The sequence below is a fragment of the Nematostella vectensis genome, chromosome 9 (genome assembly GCF_932526225.1).
Source record: "Nematostella vectensis chromosome 9, jaNemVect1.1, whole genome shotgun sequence".
Classification (NCBI taxonomy): domain Eukaryota; kingdom Metazoa; phylum Cnidaria; class Anthozoa; order Actiniaria; family Edwardsiidae; genus Nematostella; species Nematostella vectensis.
Window position 1 is genome coordinate 4,841,087 of NC_064042.1, and position 20,052 is coordinate 4,861,138.

The window sequence follows — 20,052 nt, forward strand, 5'->3', positions numbered from 1 at the left end:
GAGGGACGGGTCTATGAGATGACTCGGATGAGATCGCCTGGAACTCGGCAGTAAAAAGAGTACGTTTTGTTGTGTCGGAAGGGGGGGATGTACTACAGCTGTCAGATTAGTAATATAATATTATTTTATTTTAGATAAACATATTTTATACATATTACTGCTGTGAGCAGATGTCAGGAGTTTTGATAACGGAAAATTATTTTTTTCTTGGAACAAGAACACCGCATACTCGAGGATGCGAGCCTGCTGTTATTGCTAAAGTAAGCATTAAATCCTCGTAGTATTTGGACCACTCAATATACACAAGTATAAACATCTTCAGTACATGCCTCCTAGTAGTCTATGAAAAATATCGCGCTCTGTTAAGCTACGAGTTATACTGGCGTCTGTACTAAAGAAAAGTATTGGTGAATCTTGGCGTTATCAAGTGCTACCGCTGACATAGTGCAGCAGACTCATCTCGTGTTCTTTAGCACGCATGCGCAGAGAGGCGATACTCGATGCGCGGTTGGTTTTACCGACAGCATCTTCGCTATTCAACTCCACCTTCTCGCTTCGTGACGTGTCGTTGTCATGGCGACAGTTTGGTAACATCATATATGGTCCGATTGATTGGCTTCCAGGGTAAAGACTGCTGCAGCAGCTACAGTCGCGAGAGCCTGGACACGAGCTCAATGCGCGTGTGCTAAGCGAGGCGGCGAGAGCCGGTTTGTAATGTGGGTATCCTGTGTGCTGAAAGCTTGGTGGTAGATATGCGGAGCAAAGCTCACGTGGGGGGGTAGATAGGGTCGGTGTTGGGTAGTAAAAGGAATGTGCAGGCGAGGCTGCATAGGAATCGTGTAACCATGGATACGGAAAGCCTGGTCCGGCGTAGCCGCAGAGCTTCTCGCGTTTTCGCCATTTGGCACGACGATTCTGGAACCAAACCTAGAAAGGCGCAAAGGAATATTAGACACTGGACAGCAGACATTCGACAACAGGCGACATTAAAACTCTCAGACCTTCGACAACAGGCGACATTAGAGCATCAGACATTCGACAACAGGCGAAACTAAAACATCAGACATTCGACAAGAGGCAACACTAGAGCATCAGACATTCGACAACAGGCGACACTAGAACATCAGACATTCGACAACAGGCGACACGAACGTCAGACATTCGACAACAGGCGACACTAGAACATCAGACGTTCAACAACAGGCGACACTAGAACATCAGACATTCGACAACAGGCGACACTAGAACATCAGACATTCGACACAATTTAACAAAACTGACCTGTATTCTAGCCTCCGTGAGACCTAGTTTAGCCGCCAACTCCTCCCTCGCAAAGACGTCTGGGTAGGGAGCTTTGTCGAACGCTCTCTCCAACTCCTCTATCTGGTACTGGCTGAAAGTTGTGCGGTACCGTGTCTTCTTTTTCTTGGCCGCATTTGCCGAGGAGTCCTCGTCGATATCTACGTTCTCTGAGCCAGTAGTAGACGGTGATTTGGAGTCTGCGCATTTAGATGCTTTCAAGGAGTCAGACTCGATGTTGACCGACTCTTCAGGCTTTTCTGTGGGTGGGAGAACACAATATTATTAAAAGCGTGTCGCATGAATTTAAGAGTAATGAAAGTCGAATTAAAGATAACAGGAGGTTGGATCATTACATCGCGTTTTGCTTGTTGCTAACTTGAATATCTTAGATCCAAATTCGCTAAAGCATTACCATTACCAACCGGGTGTTACCGAGCGATGGTAGACTCGAAAAAAAATGATTTGTTATGACTTGTTTTGATGAAACCTGTACAGGCTAAACTTATGGTTTAATGGTTTTTGACAAGAAAAATAAAAACAAGTTTAACGAATCATCTAAAGGCCGTTAATGTCCCGCAAAGGAATAAATAACTTTTCGCTTGCTAAAAAGAATCGTCGCGCAGTCGTTTGGTTGAGAAGTCTTATGTATAACTGGAATAAACTTTACGGAGATGACAATTTTGAAAGAAAGATTTTTGTTGTAATCTATTAAACAAACAGGAAAGCAATATTTTTATAAAGAGAAGATGATGTTGTTAGTATTTATATTAAATCGTGTGTGATATATTTTTTAGCCCAATAAGAGGTGGTAATACATTTGGTTTTTACACACGTATTTTGTTATCTTGCAGTAACTATCCTACCAAAACAGAGAATATGTTGAGGTCAAAGATCGCAGTTTGATGAAAAACAAAAAAAATATTTTCTTTCTTTCTTCTCTCGAAGAACTTTTCATTAAGTTACGAATTTAGAAATGAACGAAAAATTGACTGAAATAAATAAATTTGAAACGTTGAGTCGTTTGCTAACCTTTCAACTCTGAAGATTCTGTGTTCACTGAGGCAGACTTCTTCATTTTTGTTTTTTCTCGTTAAAAACTTTAAGTCGAACCTACCGTGTAGCCAGCAAGGTAAAGACTGAGTTTTCTAACCAAGCTATCGCTGTTAATATACAGTCTTTTTACTCTTGCTTCATGATAATTAGCATGAGCTCTAATAAACGTTCATGGACATCTTGTCACTTCTAACGGCGAAAACATAAAAATTTCAACCTTTTTAATGTAAATCTTTTTAAAACTTTTACTAAACAAGACGATTTTGCACTGATGAGTACAGTTTTGAAGTTTGGGGAGATATTTTAACGATAGGAACTTTTCTTGTTTTCGCGAGTTATAGTTTAATTTTTTAGATAATTAAATCGTTTTGAAATCGTTCAAAAGCATTTAGATTCCCAGTAGGCTGCTTGCATGGCAACCAATGTCCAATAAAGCGGTCTTTGAAAACACTCTCGAGAAATTGAACGGGATATTAAAGTAAATTAGTACCAGACGTAGCCATCTGTGCAGTTTTTTCTTTAGCGGCTCAGCGACTTTTGCCTTTTAGGCTGTTTTTACTAGGCATTTTAAAGCGAATAAAGTCCAAACCCAATTAACTGGCTCATTATTATGAAAAGTTTTTTTTAAGTTTTTGAAGGAATTTATTACAGATTGATTCCAAGGACGTGGGTTAACAACAAAATTATCCAAATTGTTTATAGAAACATTGCTCTGACTTGTATGCTTAAAATCAGGGAATATGAGTTTATAATCCAAGAAAATAAATGAATTCTTGACTCGAAAGTATTCAGCGATTTTCCCTCTTTTCTTAAGTAAGAGTTATGGTTTCTCTGTTGGAGAAATTAATGATTTTGTTCGGCATGACATAACATCAGGTGTTCATTTTGCGTGCTTTATTGAATCTAAACAAAGTTTCATTCGCGTGTAAAAATTACGCCTTTTCATAAAAAATATTTTAACCTATACAACCTTACTTCCACAGCCATTTTATTCTTGAAATCTGTTTTGAGTGTTTTTTCATGATAACGCTTTTTTTAGATCTAATGGGCGTTCTCTTTAAAAAAATAACATCCTACACTGGATCACTTAGACAACCAATAAAAACCTACGGAAAAACACAGAACAACTAAATTGCGTTAATTTTCGCTTGGCTATTGCCCTTTTAATTTGGATCATTATATTTTAAAAAGTATAGAAAATAATTAGACAGCTAAATCTAGCAAGGAAAATAATTTGCGCGTTTTGAAAAGCATAAGCGAAAGCAACCAGAATTAATATTCTTTCAAAGTTAACTTAATATTGCCTTGGAACACGAAGCGATTGTACTCTTCGCAAGGCAGTGCTTGTTATTTGTACGTTTTTGTTGTTTTTATTCTAAGCAAACTTCGTTCGCACTTCAAAGCTGGAACCATTGTGTGGTTACTTACGTATATTGAGAAAACTAAACTTCTGTCCCTTGTAAATTAATTAGCATGTCTTTATTTATGAGTATCTCGTAAAAAAGGGAGGCCTATAGATATTTATCAGCTTCTCTATACCTCAAAAAGTATGAGTTTTATCTCTGTTAAGCCGGTGGTTAAGCTGTGTGCTTCGACCAGAAAGACTTAAATCTTTCGCGTCTTTCATTCTACATTAAAAACGCAACAGAAACTAAACGATAACTGGCGTGTTGCGGTGTTTTTCAAATTGTATTAACGATTTCATGAGTTAGTTGGGCTCATATCTCGAGAAATGTGTATAACACCCTTGAATAGACCCTCCTTTCCTTCTTGTCGGCAATTACTCAAAAGCAACTATTGAGTTTCGTCCATTGTGGTTTACCAAAAAATAACCGCATCAAATTAATCACCTAAAAACACTTGTCTTTCAAGAACATTTCCCCGTGTTGCGCCGAAGGGAATACTTTGTAAGTTATTTTTAGTAAGGATAAGACTTCTTTTTGGTGGGTTTTGCGCGGCAATTTACAGGCTTGTAATCCCGTCGGCGCGCACTCTCCTTGAATGACCGCAAAGCGTTGAATGAAAAGCTCTACACTCTTAATTAGTACGGCTAAGTGTGTGCGGCGATGACATGCTCAAAACTCTGAGAGTTCCCACATAAAAGGCCTTTTTTCACAATTCAGGACGGATCCGTATACTTAACAATACCACTGACACCTCTTAAACAAGTTAAACTAAACGTCACTGTCTTCGAGTGAGTCAGTTGTTATCTCGTGAGTGGTTTCTTATAGTTATTCGAACAAGAACAAGTCTTAATGGCAGAACTGTCACGCGGACTACAGTTAGCTAATGTTACAACTATTCTTAACATTTATCAAAGAGAATTTGCGCTGATATTATGTATAACTAAGTAAGTCATTACCGAATTCGGTGAATTTCTCGATTTTCATATCCACTGCTAAGTTGTTGTTTTCCTCGTCACCACTTTCCTCCGTGGATTCCTCTTGTTTGGGTTCTTTTCTTATTCCCAAAATGTCACAAATGCTGTATGAAGATGCGCATGTTCTTTCAGATGCGCTGTACGAATCGGTTGTTTCCATGTCGAAATATGCTGTGTATATCTGATTGTAGTCAAATGATAAGCTTCGAGTTGGATGTTCGATCAGATTGTAATCTCCCCAAGAAACCTTGCACCAGCACAAATTGAGAATCACAAAGTCAAATCATTCAGCTTAAGACCGTGCATGCTTTGGCGGACTCTCTTGTGCTCAAAATCGCCACAGCACAACCAATCAAATCACCAACCCACATCGCCCGCTTATTTGAGAAACATTTCCCGAAAGGAAATATAATTAGAGTTTATTAACATTAATCTCTATCAAGATTAACATAACAATCCTATAGAACTCCAATAAGCACCTAATTATATCAACATTATGGTGCTCTTATGAAATAACACAACCATAGCCGAACCGCCTCGAATGGGAGATAAGAATTCAACTCCGGACTGTGCGGTTTTCAACGCGATGGAGTACGCGTGGCCGTGCAAATACCCCTCTGTGAGCGAAGAGTTTATCGATTTTACGGCCCACTAGATCTTCCTTCGAAGCACTCGGCGATGTTTAGCAAATAGCCCCTGCTTGAAATAAAAATCGAAATAATGAAATTTACACATTCGTGATAGGTATTAATTGATATTAATTGCCGCAATCTTTTAGGTGTCAAGTTGACGAAATCTCTTTAATTAACAGCGTCTAGCTTTCCGTGACAGCCGGATCACAACGTTGTTGCCCGAGTGATCAAGTTTAGCTTAGAAAAAGCCGACAAGAAATTAGGGTTTAGAAGCCTAGATGAGAATGTTCAAGGCGAGTTTGTACTCTTGAATCAAAGTTACAAGTGAATCAAGACAGCGAATCAGCAGTATGACTTTCGCGACCAGGGGTATCCGATGCCACTCAGACTTGAGAGTGGAATTTATAGTCTCTCTTTTAGTCTCTTGTATTACTAATTATACATTTGTTTGTATAAATTCTATTTCACAGCTTTGTGTTACTATTTTCAATCTGAGGCCCTTATTGAGAGGTGCCATAAGCGAATATATTTATCTTTGATTTCTGTAACTCTTCCTTCATTTCAAGCCATAAGTACTTGTTAGCCACTAATTGAGTTGATTTGCTCGTTTTCCAGCACCTTCTGATCCCGTTAACAAGCTTAGAAACAGCAGTCTAAAACTAGAACTCCACGGTACATCACTAAATACCCGTGATCTTTCATTTGTATACATAAGAACTAAAAATTCATCTTAACAAATTAGTTTTTAGAAACACGAAAATCTCTTAAGCTGCCGTGCGTATTAGAAGCAGTCGCGGTGTGCGAGTGTTTGTATTACACGGGTGTTTTGGCCATAGTTTATTCTAGGGGCTTATTTTGGCCGGTCCGTTTGACTAGTTAAGGTGCTATGTGAACTGAATCGTTTTCATCAGCTTGTCAAGTTCTATTGATATGCTATTAACTTACTAATTAATATCATCCCATAATTACCAGCTTTGAGAGGCCGCGAGGCTTAATGAGAGCTTCTCTTCAGCGACAGGAAATCGTAAATAAACAGTAATAAAAACTCGGCGTCTCTACTGTGATTGTGATTGGCGTTTCGTGGAGCTGACTCGTGGGGATTTGATTTGCTCTCTTCTCTCGACACAGGAGACCTGGATATTTGTCAATAACTTGAAGTGTCTGAGGCTAATAAAACACTCATTCTAGCTCCTTTCCCTGTCTGACACGACGTATGCTATGCCAAACACTCCTCTATCGCAGTCCAACTGAACCCAGCGGCATTTTCGCCCGCTTCGCTTCAAACCCTTAATCCCACCAAATTACCTCATAAGTAGAAAAATGAAATATTATCGTTATCATTAACAGTATCCGAAAAAGCTTCCGCTGGTTCAATTTTTCCATATCAAATAATCAAAAACATTGTCCACGGATTAAAATCTGTTGAGACGTAACTCGAATTGCTTTTTAATGGATCAAAGCCTGCAAAGCTTTCTACTAATTGGACCAAATTGGACCCCGCTATGAAATGAAATAGCAAACCGATACGTCCCTCGGGGCACAAAAGAACCTTGTTGTTCGGAGACGTATATTTTTACATTTCCAGCTGGGAGTTTTGGAAACTCCAATCTAATTCTTTTATTTATAATATTTGCTAAGTGAAGAAAGGCTTTGCTGGATAACGATACAGATTTGTTTTTTTTTTCTATCAAGTAAATATTTTCAAGGTGAGATATTATTCTGTGAAACTATAAGAACAGCATGATGGAGTTCTCGCCTGATAAAATTTCTCATCCATTCAGTTTAAAACTTTTTTTAAATAAGACACACGTTAATAGAAAAAATGAATTCCTTTATTCCCTCTTTTGACAGGAATAGCCAAAGACAGAGATTTGTTTGATGTGCTATAATAAACTTTTCGCTCACGTTAATTTGTGCTTGTTATAAAAACAAGGGCTTGAAATTTGAGATCTAAGGATTTTTCTTTTTACAATAATCACCTAGGTATTTCGTTCTAATTAACAAGGAATGTTTAAATCAATATCATGCCAATTATTTCATGCTTTTGTGACCTTCAAAGAGGCTTTAGTTTCAAAAGCAATGCTAACAATACAGTCTTTCTCACTTATTTCTCGTATTTTTTTCATAGAGATATCGGGCGTTATTTCATTTTCAAAAAGCCTATTACTTTTTATTATGATAAAAACTCTTAGGTGTGAGGATAATGATACCAATACAGATGGCTAATCTTACAATTTTCCACACATTGACACTAAGTGTACGTCACACGAAATATGTTTCCCCTTGATGTTTTGAATGACTTAATTTCCCTACTCCTAAGATTAGAACCTTCTCAAGAAATCTTGCGCCGTTTGAAGCAAAAATAATTATTACTATTGATGAGCAATACCGTTTTTAAACAATCACCTAAATTTAAAATTGAAACTTTAGGTACCACAAGAACAAACTATGGAAAGTTACTGATGGAATATCACTTATAATTATTATCATAGCCTCTTTAGCGCTTCTCATAAAATATAAATTAACGAGCCGCATTTACAAATTAGTTTTTATTTTCCATTCACGGGAGGTCTCATCTTGTCTGATGTTTTTATCATTTCTGTCATGTTTATATTTTCTCTAATCACCAAGCTGGAGCATATTCATGGTGTTGATACTTAGATTCAAGTGTTGATATTAAAGATTTTTTACGTTAAGATTATAAAATGGGCTATCCTTTTTCCCACTCGTTCAAAAGTATGAACTCCTGCATTAGAAATGGTAAATGGAAAAGTGATGGTAACGAGTCACACTTGAAAAAAAAATTTCTGTTTTTGTTCGAAATAAAAAGGTGAGAAAAAATGAGCGACAAAAAAGGATAAAAATAGCCATACATATATTTCGCCAAGGATCGAACCATCGAACATTTTGGATAAAAATTGAATAAAGTAGACCATATATTCCGCTATCTAGCGAACTCTACAACACAGAAGTACCCGCGCATTAATAGGGAGGCAATAACCAGGTTCCTAGCTCTGTTTTAGGCGGTTGTTCCAAGCACAGCTCGATGTGACATGTGTGTCGTGAAAAATATCGAGGTGTATCTTAGCGCATTTGGGTCTCTTGAGAGCCTTTCGACTTCCCAGGTGGAGTACTCTATACGAGCAACGCGTATGTGACTTCTTTTTCTATTCAATGTCCTAAAGAGCAAGAACTATATTACTTTGATTGAGTCACATCTGAACGAGAGAAAATACCAAGCTAGATTCTATTTGATCATGAGTCGTACCTTCTTGCCCTATTTATTATTTTTTATTTTTATCATCTCTTTATTACGGACACCTCAACATTATGGACACCTCGCTATTACCGACATCTCAGTATTACGGACAACTCGTTATTTTGGACAGAAATACAACCACCCCAATCACAATGGTGATGGTGATTATGATGGTGGTAGTGATGATAACGAAGATGATTGCTGTGGTGTTGATGGTGGTGATGGAAGTGGTGTAGTGATGGTGGTAGTGATGCTAATGATGATAGTGGTTGTGATGGTGGTGATGGTGGTGGTAGTGATGATGATAACAATGATGATTATATGATGATGCTTGTGGAGGGACGGTGATGGCAGTCGTGGTGGTGGTGGGATTGATAGTGATAGTAGTGGTGGATGTGATGCTGATTGTGGCAGTCGTGGTGATGGTGGTAGTAATAGTGATGGTGACATGAAAATGATAGTCCGACAATGTTCTACTGAATGATGGCGATCCAAAAGGACAAGTTATAGCTGTAGTTCCATCCCTTCTTTCGCATGAAAAAATTATAAAGGAATAAAAAAAATCAAGAATCTTAAATAAAAGGGAAATCAATTTAATCAGTTGACTCTGCGTGCATTCCTATTCCATTGACGCCAGTTTTAGTCGCCCTGGAGTAGAACTGAAATAGAAGTTGGACACCTTGACACGTTACGCGAGTGTGTTGTGTTTTTTTATTTATTTGTCACCAATTAAATGACGCCATCGAAAAAAGATACGAATGGGTTTAGTGTGAAAAGGCTTATGTTGCGTGTGAAACGTCGTGCGTGTTCCCATGATACGTGAAATTGACCGTCATGCGCGATGTAGACCGTTATACGTGATATAGACCGTGCCTGTGTAATATAGACCGTGCCTGCGTGATATAGACCGTTATGTGTGATATTGACAGTATCTGCGTGATATAGACCTTTTTGGCCGATGTATACCGTACGTGGTTTATAAAACCTCTTTAGTCGTCAAGTGTGGTGATTAACACAATGTGGCATATTATACAAAGGATAAATGGTATAAAATATAAACACATATCCAACATAACACTAAGTTCGAAAAGAAATTTTTGGGTTGTTGGCGTGGTAACATTTGGGAATCTAAAGCATTTTTATATTTCATCTCTTAGTCAAGGGTGCGGTTCCTCTTTTTATTTTACTGTGGTCATTCATTATTTTACAGACACGGAAAGTGACAACAATGATCAGTATTTAAACAAAAAAAAGTACAAACATCTAGAGCAAACACCGAAATCATTTGTCAACACAAATAGTACACTTAGAAAAACAATAACGAAACGAAGTTTAATTTGCAGCTATCAATCTTAAAAATGATTTAAAGCTGAACTTTTTTTATTACTTTGAAATAAAAAGATGGGGCAATGTAATTACGTGGAGTTAGGAGAAAATAAAGAAGCTCTCCAACTTAGTAGAAACCGACGATTACACATTAACAATCGACGGAAATTTAATTTCGTTAAAAGTAAGTGGGCTAATGAATGTTTACCCACACTCACAAGCAATAATTCTTTTTCAATAACGTTGTTTATTGATGGTAACGTCGGCGGTTGACTCAAAGAAACCTCTTTACCGGAAAGGGTTAAATTCGCCGATTCCGTTCTGAATTATAGTTCCCTGCTATGGGCATCAAGTATCTCTGACAAAAGTATAAATGCTCAAAAACAATATTTTTCTAATTCGGTCACTAAGATATTGAGTATATTTTAAAATAATGATCCATGTGCCTTTTCAAGAGTTGACAAAACTTTTTCATTGTGTATGCGCTTTATGTTTTTTTCTTTGCCCTCTACTTATAGGCGGGTTTCCTGTGGTATTCCAGGTACGATGTTATTGGCTAGTTAAACTCACGTGGTATGCTCAGCCGCCATTTTTGAAAACCGTCGAAAATATTACTTTGTTGTTGAAGTTTTTCGGAGCAAATTTACAATTTGTAACCCCTTACTAAAGAATACTGATAGTTTGAAATTTTCACTGGGAAAAGAACCAATTAACTATAAACTTATGATGAAGCAAGCGTGAGTAACGATGGTTTTATATTTTTTTTGTTTGCGAGAGTTCTTTCGAATGTAGAACAACTTTTCCTTTTCATCAAGGTTTTACGAAACTCCTTGCCTTTGATACTTACATATGTACAAAATGATAATTTTTTGTTATTTTTAACCAGGGGCAGTGACCCGTTTGAAGAAGAACCTTTGCCAAGGACGTTCTACCATCCGTCACAAGCTAAAGAACTTTCAAAACGAGAGAGAGGGGTAAAATATAATACTTAACTTAAGTTAACTTATAATAACTAGGCTTAAGTACTTAATTATAACTTATAAGCTTACTAATAGAAATTCAACTAAAGTAAAAAGAGCTAAAGTATAAATTGTGAAAAAATGGATCTGAAATACAAGTCCAGAAGGTATCTTTTTCCACCTTTCCCTGGTAAGCCCATCTTCCAGATGGAAGATTCCTCTGAGCTTTTGCGCATGTCCAGGTGGTACCAAACAAAACAAAGTTATGCACCAGTCAATTGAAACCACTGCACCATTACCCCCGGGACATAGCGGGGAAATTAACATTCATGTGGTGTGAAATGTGAGTTACTTTCCCGGTTACCGGGGCCTGTGATGCTGTTAAAACCCCCAGTGGTTACCGATAACGTCCCACTATCGAAAGCCATACTTTTCTTTGAGCTGACATGTTCAGTGAACTAAACTTCGATGGCAAAAAAAGCGGGTGCATGCTACGCCCACTTTCGGGCCCTCTCTAGTATTTTCAGCACAGGCTACCCCAAATTTAAAAATCAACAGGCATCAGTAGATATAGCGAGTAAACAATATTTTTTCAGTCAATACTATCGGAGATTTAGATTTCCAAGCATCTTTATTGAAAGATTATAATTTGAATATGCCGGGAAAAAACCGGGGGAGCCCAACGGCTCACCGTTAATTCCCTGCCCCCTTTCCCAGCCTGTTGAGGGCTTCTGTTAAATCCCCTGTCCCCCGGTGGACTACAGGTGTTAAATAGGTGTTAAATCCCCCGCATGACCGTGCTACCTCCCGGTATGTCCCGGGGGTCGGGGTGCCGGGCTGTCAATTGACTGGTCAGTGTTTTTCCTCTAGGTGGGCCATTAGCCTATATTCGGGTTCAGGAGAATGGAAAATTATTGCTTTCTTAATGAATATCTCAACAAACGTTTTCACCAGGTTTGCTTGGTAGCTAATGAGGGCTTAAAAAATCCCATGGAAAAAGTAAATAGTCCAGAAGACCTCAAATTCCTGGACGGTGTCAACAAACTCAAGATACATGAGGTACCAACAAGAGAGAATGGTTTACCAGCCGACTCATCTTCATCGCAATTCAATGAGTCATGGCCAAGTACTGATAGAACACTTTCAGTCGGGACACCCCAGAGTGTCATCTCAACTCCTGAGATGACGCAGCCAATGAGAGAGTGGCTAAAAAAGAGAGAGGGAGGACCTACAAAGTCAACCCTGGGATGGTAATGTATCTGCATGCATGGAACACTAAGAGTTGGTTCTTACTAGGAAGCAAGCACAAACGCAAGGGCAAAACAAGTGAAAATCTGCCAAACACTAAAGCACAAGTTTCAGAAGATCAAGCAGCTGCGTTCTTGTCGTTTGTGTTCCAGTGAAATTTAAAAAAAAAAATCAAGCCTTTGGTGCTTGTGTTCTAGTGAGAACCAGCCATAAAGCCAGGTGCACACTAGCCACACAGGGTTAAATAGCATGTTGTCCTGTTATAAGCAACATTAGCATATAACATAAGTGAAGCATAAAGTGCAACATAAAGGTACCCCTGTTTGCTTAGTGCAGAGAAAAAAAAAAACACCCAAGCTGTAACAACAATATAACAATGAAATAGAACTTTTTCTGTTATGCTATTTAGATATGCATATTGCTTGTGTTCCCATGTCTCTATTGCGCACTACATTTAAAAATTATTTTGGATAGCCATCTTCTCCAATTTTACTTTTAAGACAATATGTAGTTATGTAAAATTTTTGCTGAAGAATTTTAGCAAATACATTTCAGTAAAGCTGCATTCTGGTCTTTCGTAGATTTACAAGGGAAAGTGTATTTTTGAGACCAATGTTAAAACATATTCCAACATGGATAACTTTTGCCAAGAAAAAAACATTGTTTATGAAGCCGTTTCCTGAAACTCTGACAATGTTTTTCAATTGCTATTAGGTTTATCAATAGGTTCCGCAATGCTCCGCCCACTTCACGGCAGCACAGAGATAGAGCAGGCTTACCCAGTGGCAGTAAGGGGGGCGATTTTTGGTGGCTGTCTCCTCCAAGCAGTAGTTCTACGCCCTTAGGAGACACACCTCCACAGAGACTGTTGTCACCACATAAAAGCCCCAAACTTACCCCAAGAAAGGTAAGTTTGTTGTAAAATAATAAAACTCCAACCCCCAGAATTATCTAGGGGATTTTTGTTTAAAATCAAATATATGAAGCAACAATGAATATGTCCCCCTCTACCTTTCTTAGGCCTCGCTTACATAGCATTAAATATTGTGTTCCTTGGTGCCACAGAAGTAAGCATAATCTTTATGCAGAAGATGAGCTTTGCTTGGAATTTTCTCTGTATAGAAAAAGGGGGGTAGAAAATTACCCAAAAGTAAAACAGAGGATGCAGTATTCATCATGTAATTTTTCTTTGTTTTTATGTCAGGGTTCCAGTACTTTGTCATCATCAATTGATATAGCAGACAAAGCAACATCTGATTTACAAAAAAGAGCTACTGAGCTTTTAGAAAAAAGGTAGGAAAGATTCATTATTTATTATCAGCTGAGTGTTGTAAATGATTATGAATTTCTCTCTCTCTCTTAGTGAGACCACTTTGGACAGTACAATCTCCACAGAACCTTTCCCAAATCTTGTAAAGCCCCATCTCATTCAAGCTCCACTCAAACAAACATCTGTCAGTCAACCAGAAACTCACATTGCATACAAACAAAAAAGAGACATCAACCCAGAAAATGACATCCTATACCAGTGGCGGCTCGCCAGGAAGATGGAACAAGCCCAAGAAAAGGCTGGTAGAACATTAGCGGCCGCTATTAATCCTTGGAAAGCAGGATACCAAGGAAGGGTTGGATCTGACATTCAAACAATGAGAGGCAGGCAACCAAGAGCAAGTGATACAGGCTACACTGAAAGTAGAACAGGTCCTGAGCAACTTGGAAATATATCAAACACCCAACACAAACCATCAGCACCTCATCTCAATGATGGTAATGCTCTGGTGATAGGTCACCATCATGCAAGGGTGCCGCCACATTTGCATTTGTCATGTGACATTATTCCCTGTCCACATCATGACCATGGCAACCAGCCTAGGTATACTGGTAACCATGACAACCAGCCTAGGTATACTGGTAACCATGACAACCAGCCTATGTATACTGGTAACCATGATGACCAGCATAGCAACCAGTCAAGACACCCTGGTAACCATGATGACCAGCATAGCAACCAGTCTAGATGCCCTGGTAACCATGGCAACCTTCCTAGCAACCAAGTAGGTCACACTGGTAACCATGGTGACCATTACACCAACCAGAAAAGCTATCCTGGTAACCAAGGTGATGGGGATGTAAGACATAGTTTTGATGGGGGAATAGTTACAAGGGAATCAGTTCAAAATCAAGAAAAGGTTGACCCACCAGATGAGCACATCCTTCAGCAGGAGGATACTGCTGTAGCTCCTCCTGATAGCATGCAGGGAAGGGATAGAAGAAAAGAAGCAGTTAGTGTTGATGGTGACAAGGAGGCTGGTAAACAAGCAGAGGAGGATAAGGAGAACAAAAAGCCAAGTGGCATAGGAGGGAAGTCAGGGAACACTGATGTGCTGGGAAGTGTTATCAGCAAGGTACTGTTTGATGTATTAACAAACAATTTGGTCATAGCACACAATGATAATGTTGTAAGCAGCAGTGGCAAAGCTGTACAAGCTCTCTTTCTAACCATGCCCTTCCAACAGCTGCCATACTGAAGAGAGCATACTAACATAGTACATATCCAACCAGGCCCTTCCAACAGCTGCATACTGAAGAGAGCATACTAACATAGTACATATCCAACCAGGCCCTTCCAACAGCTGCATACTGTAGAGAGCATACTAACATAGTACATATCCAACCAGGCCCTTCCAACAGCTGCATACTGAAGAGAGCATACTAACATAGTACATATCCAACCCTGCCCTTCCAACAGCTGCCATACTGAAGAGAGCATACTAACATGGTACATATCCAACCAGGCCCTTCCAACAGCTGCATACTGAAGAAAGCATACTAACATAGTACATATCCAACCAGGCCCTTCCAAGAGCTGCATACTGTAGAGAGCATACTAACATAGTACATATCCAACCATGCCCTTCCAACAGCTGCCATACTGAAGAGAGCATACTAACATAGTACATATCCAACCCTGCCCTTCCAACAGCTGCCATACTGAAGAGAGCATACTAACATAGTACATATCCAACCAGGCCCTTCCAACAGCTGCATACTGTAGAGAGCATACTAACATAGTACATATTCAACCATGCCCTTCCAACAGCTGCCATACTGAAGAGAGCATACTAACATAGTACATATCCAACCCTGCCCTTCCAACAGCTGCCATACTGAAGAGAGCATACTAACATAGTACATATCCAACCAGGCCTTTCCAACAGCTGCCATACTGAAGAGAGCATACTAACATAGTACATATCCAACCAGGCCCTTCCAACAGCTGCCATACTGAAGAGAGCATACTAACATAGTACATATCCAACCATGCCCTTCCAACAGCTGCCATACTGAAGAGAGCATACTAACATAGTACATGCCCTTCCAACATATGCCATGTAACACTGAAAACAGCTATGCTCACTCACTGTCTCTCCAGGTTGTTTCAAAGCATCTGTTCTCGGAGGATCAACTTTCTAGCAGTAGTGATGAGGCACCCCTAGTCTCCCAAGTGCAGGACCGTACAAAAACAAAGAGTTCAACTCAAGAAGACTCACTTTCCAGGTCATATGATAAGAGAAAACTGACCAAAGAACAATTGACAGAGACTAAGTCTAGTGTATCACCTGAAAAAGGTTATAGGGGTTCTGGTAGCGTAAGAAGCAGTTCTAGAAGAACTTCAGATTACCAACAACATGACCAGAATGGTAGGGGTGTCGATAAAAACAGAGGCGAACCCTCATATGGGAGAGGAAGGATCAGGTCTTCATCACAAGGAAGCAGTTCTTCTAGGAGTGATATAACCTCATCAGGGCATTTGTCAGCAAGTGCACCTCACAGTGAGTGGCATGGATCGACATTCCATAGTAGTAGGGGACTAAAGGAAAAGTCATTATTTATCAGGGGGGGAGGCTAATAAGTAGAATTTTTTAAATTTCTTGCCATTAAACACCACCAGGCCAGGAGAAAAGTCGATTTTGAGCATATTTTTTGAGGAGTGTAAAAAAAATTAGGGGGATCTGTGGGCATGCTCCCCTGTGAAAATTTTGCCATTTTTAAATATATGAAATGCATGGTCACTGGCATCATTCTTGGTGCTATTCACATTTTCTACTAACTGATTTACATGTACATGAAAAGCTAATCAACATGGCAAAGAAATGCTTCTCTGTGTACCTCGTTATAATCTTGATGCATCTCACTCTAATATGTAATATAAAACACTGCTATTGACGGCATTATAAAATCCATGTTACCCATGCTTCATTTTTGTATTTTTAGTGACTTCTCTGTTGGCTGAAAGTTCGGATGAGGAGTTCTCTGATGATGAGATTTTAAAAGTATTGAGAGACAAGTCACAGAGATACAGAGAAAAACTCAGGTAACAAATTAAAATTATAGAGAACTGCTCCCTAAAGATTGGTTCTCACTAGGGCGTGAGCACAATTGAACACATTATTTTACTATTCTTACTAGGGCGTGAGCAATATTGAACACATTATTGTACTATTCTTACTAGGGCATGAGCTCAATTGAACACATTATTTTACTATTCTTACTGGAATGCAAGAGCAAGTGCAAGAGAGCACAACTGCTTTATTTTCCTGCACTTTTGCTTGCTTTTTCACTTTGATTAGCTCTTTTGTTTGTGCATGGTCTTGTGCCCTAGTGAATAACAAACTTTAATGTAATTTATAAGTACAACAGGCTTTTTGCGATACTTCAATATCAACTGCTTTTGAGACAAGAGAAACAGTTGTGTGTAGAGGAATGAGGCCCTTTTAAATTTTTCCCCAAGACCTTAAAAGAAAACCCAACAAGAAGCTCATATACTTGCTTTAGGGGTTTAATAGAAGCTAACTTCAACTTCTTTTGCTTATTGCAGAGAAATTGACAGACTACTCAATCAAGCAAAATAGATATAGGAAATGCAAATATTATATATTACATTAGAAATGGACAAAGTAGCCTTCGTGTAGGAAGACTAAAGATACAAAATGACAAAGCACATATTTATTATTGAATTATTTATTACATTAGAAAACTGTAAGACTATTCCCTGCTAGCAGAGGTCTCTTTTCTCTGTATTTCGCTGGGCTGGCATAGAGAAAAGAGGCTTCTCCTAGCAGGGAAGTTAGACTAGTGATACATAAAGAAAATATTAAATAATTGACTGCATCTAATTACTCATAAAATATTATGTTATGCTTGGCCTGCCTTGAAGATTGCTTCTCTGTAATACTGTAGTTCTTTTATACTATCTTTGATGTCATCAAGGGCCCTAAGATAATCAAATTGAAAATAATTGTTAAATTGAAAAAAACCTCAGCCATAAAACCATGACCAAGCCAGGCAACAATTGAGGAAACTACATTTGTGTACTTATGTTTCTGTGGTGTCCCCAAGCCAACAATGGAAACATTTTAAGTACACGGGCCCTTTCAAACAGACACATTTCCTATCCTGATGGTGTCTGTTATATGGAGGTTTTACTGAATGTCTGTTATGTGGTGATCCAGATAGTGTCAGTTATATTGAGGTTACACTGTATGTCTGTTATGTGGTGGTCTCGAGGGTGACCGTTATATGGAGGTTTTACTGAATGTTTCTTATATGGTGGTCCTAAGGGGGTGTCCATTATTCACAGTGTTCCTTATTGCGGCGGCAGAGCTGGTCTAAAGTGCAGGGTGCTTAAAACAAAATTCTGAGACTTAGTGGCTTGAGATCATTGATATATCTAAACATGGGGACATGATAAAAGTTGTTAAAACTTTACCAAAGACAGCATCATTAATACTTTACCCTCAATTCTTCAATATAATGTTAGCAATCTAGATATCACTGATCTAAAAAGTGTGTGTGTGGGGGGGGGGGATAAAATGTAGGCGACTGGCACTCTGCCCTTCCCCCCTTCCCCTGTCTCATGCCTGTGTTCAACAAAACATTCTGTTTATCCACAATGTAACTATACCTGTGTTGACCAGATTTTGCAGGTGCTGCACCAAACTCTTTGGGATACCATCGCCTATGGAAAGTGTAAATTAGACTTGGAAAGTAATGGAAAAAAAAAATAATTGTGGTAATTGCTCTGGTCTTAGTAATAATACATCACAAATTATAAATGCGTGCCACACTGAGGCTGAGCTCAAGGGAAAGAATAATTAGTGACATTGGTTAATATCTATGGTGAGATGTGTAAAAATTCTACTTTAATTGATATTCTATTTGTTGGTCAGATTAAAATCTCTTTTGCACCAGGGTATTCGATGTCCCACTTTATGATGTAAAATTGCTTTTTAAAAAGGTCAGCCTTAAAAATGATTTCCACTCTACCTGCACAGCTCTTTTACAGTGCTGACGTCAACTATGCGATAATGAAGCTGTTCCATAAACTTTGGCATGTATTTATCCAGGAATCTCTTGTCTGCATGGACTGAGTTCCCTGCCAGTGGACATGATCCTGGGGTTACGTGTTGTGAAACAAATCCCACCATGATATCTTCCGCTTTCTGCAGACTAATGTCAGATGCCTTGACAGCAGCTGTGAGCCCTGACTGTTAGGATAAAGAGATATTTATTATCTACCATAAAAGATTCATAATATCAACATTATCATTGCTTGATTGCCATGTTGAATTTCATCCCCTAAAAGCGTCCCAGCTTGCTCATCCCAATCCCCTGCACAACGCAAGAATGTTGAATACCTGGGGGGGGGGGGTTCTTTATTGTAACAATGTAAAATTGATAGTGCTCATAGGAAAATCTGAAAAATACCTAAAAAATAAAATTAAAAAAATGCTACCCTAAAAAAGAGCAGAAGCAAAAAGTACCAAAATGCAGATTCAGCTATTTCATTGTACAACAAAGTCTTGAATGTAATCAAAGACTTTTGTTTAAAAGTTGGAAGTATATTTAATTATCTAGAAAATGTTGGCTCATAGCATCTCTTTCTGTGAGCCCCATTTAACTAATGTGTGTCTAATCTGTGAGCCCCAAATACTATTTCAAATAGAAAAGCCTATTTCCTCTCAGATACCCCCTATAAAATACCTGAGGCCCAAATTTGACCCCACAAAATATGACAAACATCACTCAGGTCGAAATTGGAAGAACCCCTACCCCCCTCCCCCTCTAGGGGGGCGAATACCCTCTGAATCTGCCACTGAGCAAAACAGAGTTTTAATAGTTGGCTTACATACCTCTCCATGTTGCCTAGTGCACCATTCCCCCATAGCATCCAGAACATCATCTGGCTGATGAATAACCAAATTTGGGCCCTAAAATTAAATAGTAAAATTACATTTCTTTGTTTAAATCTGTAATAGCAAGAGTTGACTGTGTGGCAGTTGGGGATGTATTATTTACTGCATTAAGAGGTTAGTGCACACAGCCTCACCTCAGCAATGATCTTGAGGTTCTCATCAGTGACGAGGCAAGCCATTTCTATGATATGACAAGTGTCAATATCCAAACCTATGGACAAAAACATATATAAAAAACGATCGAATATGAAATATATATATAAAAAAAAAAGGAACGACCAAAAGAAATAGCAGCTAATAGCTCACCTGTCATCTTCATCATCAAAGTAACCAATGCGAGCATGCGTAAATAAATGAAATTATTAAATCAACATTTCCAATCAAACTTTGTCAGGTCAAACACCGGAACCTTTTTTTCTTACCTCCAAGTCAACCCAGACAAGTCTATTTTTACTCATGCTTTCTGTAAACTTTAGGTTAGGGTACTGAGCTTCCACTGTACATAGCCGAGGCTTTAAACTCGTAGGAGATCGCAGTAAATTAGTAAAAAATACTCCAAGCCTCGCTCCGAAAACCGTATGCATGGAGAAAGTAGCGGTTAGCGGCAGGCGTTCCAAGAGACCTCTTGGCCGAGTTC

At 38.8% G+C, this 20,052-nt stretch overlaps 3 protein-coding genes across 4 annotated transcripts; 1 reads left to right on the plus strand and 2 right to left on the minus strand.

Annotated features, from left to right (window-relative positions):
• Positions 1 to 106: 106 nt before the first annotated feature.
• LOC5510986 (retinal homeobox protein Rx1) lies at positions 107 to 5,433 on the minus strand. The gene is made up of 3 exons (XM_001631375.3): positions 4,718 to 5,433; positions 1,282 to 1,559; positions 107 to 927 (listed from the first exon to the last, which is right to left on the minus strand). Exons 1-3 carry the CDS (start codon positions 4,893 to 4,895, stop codon positions 424 to 426), a joined length of 960 nt encoding a protein of 319 aa, XP_001631425.2. The 5' UTR covers positions 4,896 to 5,433; the 3' UTR covers positions 107 to 423.
• Positions 5,434 to 10,523: 5,090 nt separating this feature from the next.
• On the plus strand, positions 10,524 to 17,364 carry LOC5510964. Of its 2 annotated transcripts, XM_048732520.1 has the most exons (10): positions 10,524 to 10,689; positions 10,839 to 10,926; positions 11,866 to 12,161; positions 12,874 to 13,066; positions 13,364 to 13,452; positions 13,523 to 14,032; positions 14,063 to 14,564; positions 15,593 to 15,992; positions 16,435 to 16,534; positions 17,039 to 17,364. In XM_048732520.1, the coding sequence occupies exons 1-10, from the start codon at positions 10,676 to 10,678 to the stop codon at positions 17,070 to 17,072; spliced, it is 2,226 nt and encodes a 741-aa protein (XP_048588477.1). In that variant the 5' UTR covers positions 10,524 to 10,675; the 3' UTR covers positions 17,073 to 17,364. The 2 variants fall into 2 exon arrangements, with proteins under 2 accessions (XP_048588477.1, XP_048588476.1); XM_048732519.1 differs by having other exon boundaries at positions 13,523 to 14,564.
• On the minus strand, positions 17,152 to 20,034 carry LOC5510972 (oligoribonuclease, mitochondrial). Its single transcript, XM_001631376.3, has 7 exons — positions 19,838 to 20,034; positions 19,722 to 19,728; positions 19,550 to 19,626; positions 19,353 to 19,430; positions 18,487 to 18,707; positions 18,125 to 18,178; positions 17,152 to 17,434 (listed from the first exon to the last, which is right to left on the minus strand). Exons 1-7 carry the CDS (start codon positions 19,997 to 19,999, stop codon positions 17,356 to 17,358), a joined length of 678 nt encoding a protein of 225 aa, XP_001631426.2. The 5' UTR covers positions 20,000 to 20,034; the 3' UTR covers positions 17,152 to 17,355.
• Between the last annotated feature and the right edge of the window lie 18 nt (positions 20,035 to 20,052).

Coding starts and splice junctions, on each gene's coding strand:
- LOC5510986 (XM_001631375.3), bottom strand. CDS start 4,895: ATGGAAACAACCGATTCGTACAGCGCATCTGAAAGAACATGCGCATCT. Junction 1,560..4,717: donor CGAGAAATTCACCGAATTCG/GTAATGACTTAC, acceptor TCCCACCCACAG/AAAAGCCTGAAGAGTCGGTC. Junction 928..1,281: donor TCACGGAGGCTAGAATACAG/GTCAGTTTTGTT, acceptor GCGCCTTTCTAG/GTTTGGTTCCAGAATCGTCG.
- LOC5510964 (XM_048732519.1), top strand. Junction 14,565..15,592: donor TGGGAAGTGTTATCAGCAAG/GTACTGTTTGAT, acceptor CTGTCTCTCCAG/GTTGTTTCAAAGCATCTGTT. Junction 16,535..17,038: donor AGATACAGAGAAAAACTCAG/GTAACAAATTAA, acceptor TGCTTATTGCAG/AGAAATTGACAGACTACTCA.
- LOC5510972 (XM_001631376.3), bottom strand. CDS start 19,999: ATGCATACGGTTTTCGGAGCGAGGCTTGGAGTATTTTTTACTAATTTA. Junction 19,431..19,549: donor ACCTCAAGATCATTGCTGAG/GTGAGGCTGTGT, acceptor ATTTAATTTTAG/GGCCCAAATTTGGTTATTCA. Junction 17,435..18,124: donor GCAAAATCTGGTCAACACAG/GTATAGTTACAT, acceptor TGATTATCTTAG/GGCCCTTGATGACATCAAAG.